The following is an 8,646-nucleotide window of genomic DNA, read 5'->3' as shown; positions in this document are numbered from 1 at the left end:
TGCCCAGCCGTTGAAGATGTTGACAGCTGAGGAGAAGAGAAAAACGGTACAATTGAAATTGCAGGAGGTATCCAAAGAAATTTTATTTATACAAAATTTTTTATTTGCCAGATTGAGCACCAAAAGGGCCAGCCGCCATTCTACGATATGTTCATGAGAGAGCACTCTTATTTGAGAATCTCATTGACAGAAAAGTGCAATTTCAGATGTAATTTTTTTCGAATTTGTCTTTTAGCCGAATTCCCATTCTTCAAAACATTTTAGGCCTATACTGTATGCCAGCTGAAGGTGTACCTTTAAAACCAAAAGACAAAATGCTCAAAAACGAGGAGGTGTTGAGACTGGTCAAGTTATTTGCGGACCATGGGATTGACAAAGTGAGACTAACTGGAGGAGAGCCAACAATTCGAAAGGATATTGTACAAATTGTTGGTGAGTATTATGTGTTTGTTGTTAGAAATCGGAATTCGGCTTTTCAGAAGGAATAGCGTCTACACCAGGTGTCAAAGATGTGGGGATCACAACAAATGGATTGGTGCTGCCAAGGTTTTTGCCAGATCTAAAAAACGCGGGATTGACTAAGGTGAGGAATCTGATTACTGTAGCGCCTTCGCACTCACAACTTTGAGCTAATTTGTCTAGGCTCCTCTGCAAAATATACAAAATTGCTTACTGATTAAATATTTGTGATAATAAAATACAATAAAAACTCTAATAGAACGCCACCCGGACCGTCCACTTTGAGCCTATATATCTCACTTCTTTTGAAAAATATCAAAAAGTTGTCAACTAATAAAATGTTTATCATGCTATCATAAACATTGTATCAGTTGACACATTTTTCATATCTTTACTGGAAGTGCGATATATAGGCTCAAAATTGACAGTCCGGGTGGCGTTCTATTAGAGTGTTTACGGGATTATATCTGTTGACAACGGTTCTATGTGTGTTATAGAAATCACTCTCCTAGCATTATTATGTAAGCCAATTATTTAAAAACTGCCATTTTGGAAGTTCGAATTTCAGAATTTTCTGAGATTTGGAATTTTGGAAATTTGGAAATTACAATTTTTGGACATTTGTAATTCAATGGAATTTCGAATAGTTTGGAACTTTGAAAATTTCAAATAATTTGAATTTTGGACTTTTCGAATTTTGGAAATTTTAGAATTTTTGGATTTTCGGAATATTTGAAATTTAGAATTTTTGGAAGTCGGAATCTCGGAATTTACGGAATTTCAGAATTTTTTGGAAATTGGAATCCCGGAATTTACGGAATTTCAGAATTTTTTGGAAATCGGAATCTTGGAATTTACGGATTTTTCAGAATTTTTCGAAATTGAACGTTTTTTTTTGAATTCGGAATTTCGAATATTTTTGGACATAAAAAGTTTTATGGAATTTTGAAGATTTCAGAAATCAAAAAATTTCAGAATATTTGAAATAATTTTCAAAATTTATAATTTCAGAAATTTTGGAATTTTTGGAGTTTTCGGATTTTGTGAATATTTTGAAACTAAGAATTTTTGTAAATTAGAAAATTTCGTAAAAATGAAATTTGGGCCTTTTGTATTTTTTGAGTTTTATGAAAGTGTGGGAAATTGTGAACTTCGGAAAAAAAGGAGACTTGGATATCAATTCACTCAAATTTGAAAGATATAGGTTCTTTTTATTACAGGTGTTACAGTTTACCAGAATTGAATGTGTCTCAAAATATAATTCAAAAGTTCTAACTATTGCTACTGTCATATGATGTTGGAAAGACCAAAATTTGCGAAATAAATATTTTCAGGTGAACATCAGTATTGATTCTTTGGACCGGCAGAAATTCGCTAAAATGACTCGCCGAGACGGATTTGACAAGGTGTGGAAATCCATTGAACTTGCACAAGACTATTTTCCAAAAGTCAAGGTATTTCCAATTTTTTTAGATTTGTAAAACCTATTTTACAAATTTCCAGCTCAACGTGGTTGTCATTCGAAACCAGAATGAAAATGAAATTGTGGATTTTGTGAACCTCACCGCCAACCGTAACCTTGACATTCGGTTCATCGAATTCATGCCATTTGGAGGAAACGAATTCAAAAACGATAATTTCTATGGATATCGAGAAATACTCAGCTTGATAGTTGAGAAGTTCGGAGACGACGTGATTCGGTTGTCAGATTCTCCGAACGATACTACAAAGGCTTATAAGATTGAAGGATTTCAAGGACAATTCGGGTTTATCAGCTCGATGTCGGATCATTTTTGTAATACATGCAATCGGTTGAGAATTACTGCCGACGGCAATTTGAAAGTGAGTGTGTTTTTCCCGTTTTTCTATCGAGAATGTTTCACATGACCCTTCCCCCTCGTCATTATAACTCATTTTCCTCTCCTTCGATTATTCCAAGGACATCGAAATGCGCTTTCGTTCTGATCTCAGATTTTATTCCTTTAGTCACTAACAATCTCATAAACATTCAACTGAAAAAATAAGAAAAGGTAGCAAACGTCATTTTGTGCGAAACGAGATCCGTTCTCTTCTGTTCTCGGTTCACCTGCCAACTTTTCCGTTGATGTGAATTACAAATGTGTTTTTTTCTCTCTCTCTCTCTCTCTCTGTTCTTTTCTTTTCTTCTTGTTTTCCGTTTCCTTTGCCACTGCCGAGTTTGTTTTTGCTTCTGTTTATATAGGTAATATATATTTTTGAAGGTTTTTAGAATTACGAATTCTTGATGAATCTGTGGAATTGCATATTCTGAAATTGAATCATTTTCGTCCGTTTTCCATCAGCTACAGACCAAAAAAGTGAATCTCCACGGATCATTTAAGAGTGATGTTATTTCAACATTTTTCAGAGAAATTGAGATAATTGAGCTAGAAGTTCAGGACCAGGATGACGTTGGGTTAGAACATATACGGTTTATACATTACCGTCCGAGGACATAAACACAAACGCATTTTTCGGTTGAGTTTGTGCTATTTTTGATAATTCTCAGAAATCTGTAGCTCGTCTGTCCAGTTTCCTGTTACTTTGCAAGTTTTGGAGGCTGTAAAACAGACCTAGATTAAAAACTTTGCATTCTCAGAATTTTCGAAAAATCCTTGTTTGTCAACTATTTGCCAATTTTCGAGAAACTTCTTGGCACAAAAAGTAACTACACATTTTCAAAAATATGATTTATAGAAGCTCATCAAACATCTTCGTATAATCATTGTTTTTATCCAACTTGCTTTTTAGTGGGTCTTGAGGTTTTGTTTTGAAAATTACTGTTTTGCCGTTCTGCTATCACATGCCAGACGATTTCCTCGAAAATATACTCTCCAGGGACGATTTAATGGGAAAATATAACCATATTCTGTTTAATTTCCTTTTTATGTACATCTTTTGTACCCTTCCAATTTCCTCTATCCTCTAGTTTTCTCTCCATGACCACAATCTACAGGGAGACCTTTTCATTTCTCTTCTTTTTCAATTTCCTCTTTTTTCGCTTTTGGAAATTCCTCTCTTCCGGTGTTTTCACTCTCTATGGCAACCGCTTTTAAAGTTTCCCATGAAACAAATATCACTAGAAAGATTTCTACTCCGATGAACTAATGTGGAAGGCATGAGAACTAAATAAATCTGACTAGTTGAGTTTTGAAATTTGTAGTTAACTCACGTTTTGAGAATTACCATTAAAATCTCAAATTCTCAATTTTGCTAGATTTCTTCAAAGGAACCGAAAAAATCCAGACTATTTTTGAGGTAGACATGTTTTCTTCTGGAAATTCAAAATTCAATATATTGTTATCCGATGCAGTACATGTCCTAGGGATGATCTTATAAGAAAACATAACTCTATAAAATATAAATTTTTGGTTGACGTCATTCCTCTCTCTTATGCTCCAACACTCTCTTATTAGTTTCCAACGTTTTTTTTCTCAAAAATATCAGTAATACTTCTACCCTCCAGGTATGCCTCCATGGGAACTCTGAAGTCAGTCTTCGTGACAAGATTCGAGATGGCTCTTCTGATGAGCAACTTTCGGAAATTATCCAGAAAGCGGTCAACAATAAGAAAGCAAGGCATGCCGGTAATTGGAATCTGAAATCTTATAAGGTCGGAAAAAGTTCCAGTTTTCAGGAATGGACGCTCTCAAAAATCTTCCCAATCGTCCTATGATTCTTATCGGAGGTTAACTTCAGGTATACCACTGAATTTTGAGAATGATCTAATTTTGGTTTTCAGAGTCTCCACTGGTCACATTCCCCAAACTTGGTCACTTTTCCACATCTAGTTCGCTTATGTTTAGTCACTTTTTTCCCAAATCTCACTTATCTAACATTCGCCAATATTCTACAAATCATTCAGGCAAGTTCCTAATTTCTGATGTCCCCCAACTAGACTGTTACTGCTTGCAACAGATGTTTTCTTATCAGTTATCAATTTTTCAGCATACTCAATTCCATCGGTGCTCACTCATGTTGACAGCAATGGCCGGGCAACACAAGTCGATGTTTCTGCGAAAGCTAACACTATAAGAACCGCTATAGCCAAGGGAACAATTATGGTAAGACGATTTCTTTTTTTTCTGAGAATTATTTTTTATTTGTTTTCAGTTAACCCCAGAGATCTCTCGACAAGTCTCCGAAAATACCATCAAAAAGGGAGATGTGTTGACTGTAGCCAAGGTAAGTTTTTGAAATATTTCAGAAGAAAACTTCTAAAAAATATAAATTATAAGAAAAAATTTAGATTGCCAGCATCATGAGCGCAAAAAAAGTTGCGAATCTGATTCCACTATGTCATCCGATACGTTTGGATTTTGTTGATACTGTATTTGAGCACGACTTGGAAAATCACCAACTTCATTGTATTTCTACTGCCAAATGTGGCGGGAACACCGGAGTTGAAATGGAGGCGCTCACCGCTTGTACAGTAAGAAAGCATTTGAAATTTAACTAAAAACGAGAGTTTCTGATTCCAGATTGCTCTACTCACCATCTACGATATGTGCAAAGCGATAAGCCAGAAAATGGTCATCTCCAACATTCACCTTGTACACAAATCGGGCGGCAAAACCACGTATCACATTGACAATGAAAATCAGATTTGAACTGCTAGTCTTTTCACTTCCATTTCCACTTTTTTCCTTTTTCCGAATGAATATATTTTTTGATTTTTTGAATTTAAAAAAATTGAAAAAAAAGTTCCCAAAATCAAACCAATTTCCCTTTTACCCGTTTTTTTCTTCATCAAAAAAAAATCTCCGCTTCCGCATGTCGCTCGCTGAGTGGCCAATATGTCTGCGCCCTTTGCCTTTACCCCCTTCAGCGATCTCGTGGTGTAGTGGTTATCACATCTGTCTAACACACAGAAGGCCGGCGGTTCGAGCCCGCCCGAGATCAGATATTTTTTAAAAATATTTTTGGGTTTGTTTTTTGATTGAAGAAGGATTCGAAATAGCTACCGTATAGTTTATCTCTAATTTTCGACAAAAATTTCAATTAAAAAACTGAAGTTTTTATTTTTGTTAAGTTTACTCTGAACATTTTTTTTTACTTTTCTGGACAAAGTTGACTACACGCCTCTACCGGCAACTTCAAACTGAATTATCTCGATTTCTGTGGAATATATTAAAAACTTGCCAACTAATAAAATATTGGTGATAGTATGATAAATAATTTATTAGTTTAAAAAATTTGATCGTTTCATTTTTCAGAAAGGCTTGAATTACGCTAAACTAACTACAAAACGTAGAATTAGTGATTCTTCTGAATTTTTATAATTAAACTTTTTGTATTTTCCGAAAAACGACTCATTTTAGCATTACGATTCCTTCATTTGAATCGAAATTCCTGTTTTTTCAAATACTTGTAAATGTCAGATTTTTTTTCAAATGAGAACAATTTCTGAACCTCTCTGGCCCAATTCAGGTCTTGGTTTTTCAAAATATATTTTTTTGTTTTTTACATGACCTAAATTTTTAGTTTCAATTCATTTTGAGGATCTAATAATAATAAATTAACAGTTCTCCGACCGGCTTTCACTACAATTTTAGTTTTTTTTTCTCCTCTATCCCACAACTCCTCCGATTCTCGAACCTCTGCAACGATCACATTTTTTGACAAAAAAAAGGGGTGTGCCACACGACTGATGGCTGATAAAAAGTGGAACCATCGGCATGTACTGATGATACGAGCGAACAAAGAGCAATTTTTCAGGGAATGGTGAACTGATACCAGGAACAGGGATGAAGAAAGTTTTGATGTGTCTGGTGTGAACTTTTTGCCTGCCTAGATTCTATTTTAGAATTACAAGAACGATTATCTGGAAAATCTGGAAGTATATTTTTACGAATTCAATTGTTCAATATTTTCCTGAAATTCCCCTCTAGAGAAGTTGAACTTGTAAGACCAACGTCACTTCAAAAAAGCTCCTATTCCTTTTATTTTACCACAAAAACTATACGTGATTCCCGAAAATTCTTTTTTAAAAACAAGAAATGTGATATTTAAAAAAATCAGAAGAGTTTGCAAGCTTTCTTTCTTGGGTTTGGGGAACCATCTCACTTCAAAATAAAACTTCTTCTTGTCGACCATACAGTCGCATTGGGGCTCGTCACAAAGTGAGTGGACTTGATGTACTGTGTTGTCATTCAAATCAAAAATCTTCTCTTCATGGTAAAACCTAAAATGAATGAAGCTTGAAACCACCAATTTCTCTGGTTACTCACTCTTTCCACACTGCGAATTGCTGAAGAGTACCGAGCAGGTGAAATTGCTCACCATTCATTCGGCAAGTGTGCACTACATTATATCCCAGCTCGAAAAACACCTAAAAAAGGTTTACATCTCTTAACACAAATTTCAAACTCACATCGAACCAACCATCATCCGACTGGGTGCCGTCGAGCTCATATACGGCCACTTTCTGCTCTACAGGGAAGCATTTTTTGAAGGTGGCAATGACTTCTGGAGCGGAGCTGAAAATTCAGAATCAGTACCTTTTCTGGTTTAAAAAAAAGCCTACAGGCTATCAAACTCCAATGCTTCAATGGTCGCACACCATGGCTCAGTCGGCTCTTTATGACAAGGGGGGAGCCCATGGGAAAAGGGGGGCCATGACAAAAGGGGGAGGTGGGCCCATGAGAAAAGGGGGCCCAAGTCAAAAAAGGGGGGGGGGGCTCATGAGAATATGGGGGGCCCAAGACAAAATAGGGCCCATGGGTATAAAGGTTTTTCGATTTTTTCAAGTTTTGCCACTGTTTTAATGAAAATTTCGTACTTTGCGCATGTTTCCATAAAAATGCATAACTTCAAAAAATGTTCATTTTAGGTCATTTGTTTCATGAACAACACTGTTTTTGCTGTTGTAACTGTGTAATTTCATTCTATTAAGCTAATATTTGATTAATTTAGGCTTAGGAACAAAAGAATTATACAAAAATGTATAAAAAATGACATTAACTGAAAATTTCAAAAAATGATGAAAAATGTTCAAAGCACAGAATTTTAGAGGAAACAACCACAAAACTTGAAAAAGGCTGAAAATCTTAACTTGGGTATAATTTTTTATTTTGGGCCCCCCCCCCTTTTCTCATGGCCCCCCTTTTGACTTGGGCCCCCCCTTGTCATAAAGAGCAGCTCAGTCCAACTGTCGCATCGAAATGTTCCATTTAAATAAAACCGAGTTGCACTGGTACAAGTGCAAAACAGGGGAAGAGCAATAATCAGTCGGGTCATCTCGACTTGGAGTCGAATGTCTCCGGATTGAATTTTTTTTTTGAATCCAAAGTTGCTTGGGCGGTGATAAAAAGATAGATATTTCGATCGGGTCACCGTCGGGAGCCCGGAGCGGGCGGTCGAAAAAAAACGTTCTGCCCTGAACTGTAGATGAAGCTGTTGGAGACAGTAGATCCAACTCCACGTCTTCGGTTGCCACTACATTGGAGGAGTTGCCACGTAGAGATACGGTAGATGCCACCGGAGTGACACTGGTCAGCAATTACAAACGGCAGTCTATTGAGCTGAACTTCAGATTTTTTTCCCTATAGCTGCCCAAAAACCCTACCAGTCTAGACTTGAATTTTAAAACTCTCTAACAATCAACTTTTTCCAGATTGATCCAATCCCACACCGCCCACAACCAGCTCCACGTCCAGTCTCCACTTACATTGCCCCTGCGCCAGTGCCTCCACCAAAACCCACCGTTGAACATCCCCAATACGCTCCAATTCCAGCACGTCACGACGAGCACCAATACGCCCATCTCCATCATCCTGTTGTCGCCGAGGTGAGTTTTTATCATGTGTGTGTGTGCATCTTTGTAATCATTTCGCCTCGCCGAGTTGTTTGTTCATTTGGATGAAATCATGAGTTTCCAGCAAGTGCCTCTTCAGCCTGTTAACAGTGCTCCAGGCGGTGGAAGACGTCCTGGAAGCAGTATTCCAGGCGCTGTCAATGTCTTTGGTTTTGCTTCGAATGCTCAACCAAAAGTCAGCTATACCCCAATTCAAGTGAGTTAAACTAGTTCCATCTAATTGTCATGTTTTTACGGAGACCTTTTTTTCAAAACTTTTTCTTACATTACGTGTTATAATCCTTCAGAATGGCACGTCTTATCAAGTTGTGACTAGTGATTACATTCGCGGATTGATCAAACTCAAGGATTGA

The 8,646-nt window shown here is 36.7% G+C and overlaps 1 protein-coding gene and 1 non-coding gene across 2 annotated transcripts; both read left to right on the top strand.

Annotated features, from left to right (window-relative positions):
* Positions 1–275: 275 nt before the first annotated feature.
* Positions 276–8,646, top strand: CBG16084 (the record flags this gene model as incomplete). The annotated part of the gene is made up of 13 exons (XM_045238885.1): positions 276–432; positions 480–583; positions 1,794–1,913; positions 1,963–2,301; positions 3,944–4,064; positions 4,115–4,165; positions 4,426–4,541; positions 4,591–4,662; positions 4,727–4,909; positions 4,959–5,030; positions 8,093–8,266; positions 8,358–8,489; positions 8,581–8,646. The coding sequence occupies 13 exons, from the start codon at positions 276–278 to the stop codon at positions 8,644–8,646; spliced, it is 1,707 nt and encodes a 568-aa protein (XP_045095918.1).
* On the top strand, positions 5,307–5,379 carry CBG28517. Its single transcript has one exon. It is a non-coding gene (tRNA).

Source organism: Caenorhabditis briggsae (assembly GCF_000004555.2).
Source record: "Caenorhabditis briggsae complete genome, chrX, whole genome shotgun sequence".
Taxonomy (NCBI): Eukaryota; Metazoa; Nematoda; class Chromadorea; order Rhabditida; family Rhabditidae; genus Caenorhabditis; species Caenorhabditis briggsae.
The sequence above is the reverse complement of the archived record's forward strand: the minus strand, read 5'-3'. Positions and strand labels throughout refer to the sequence as shown.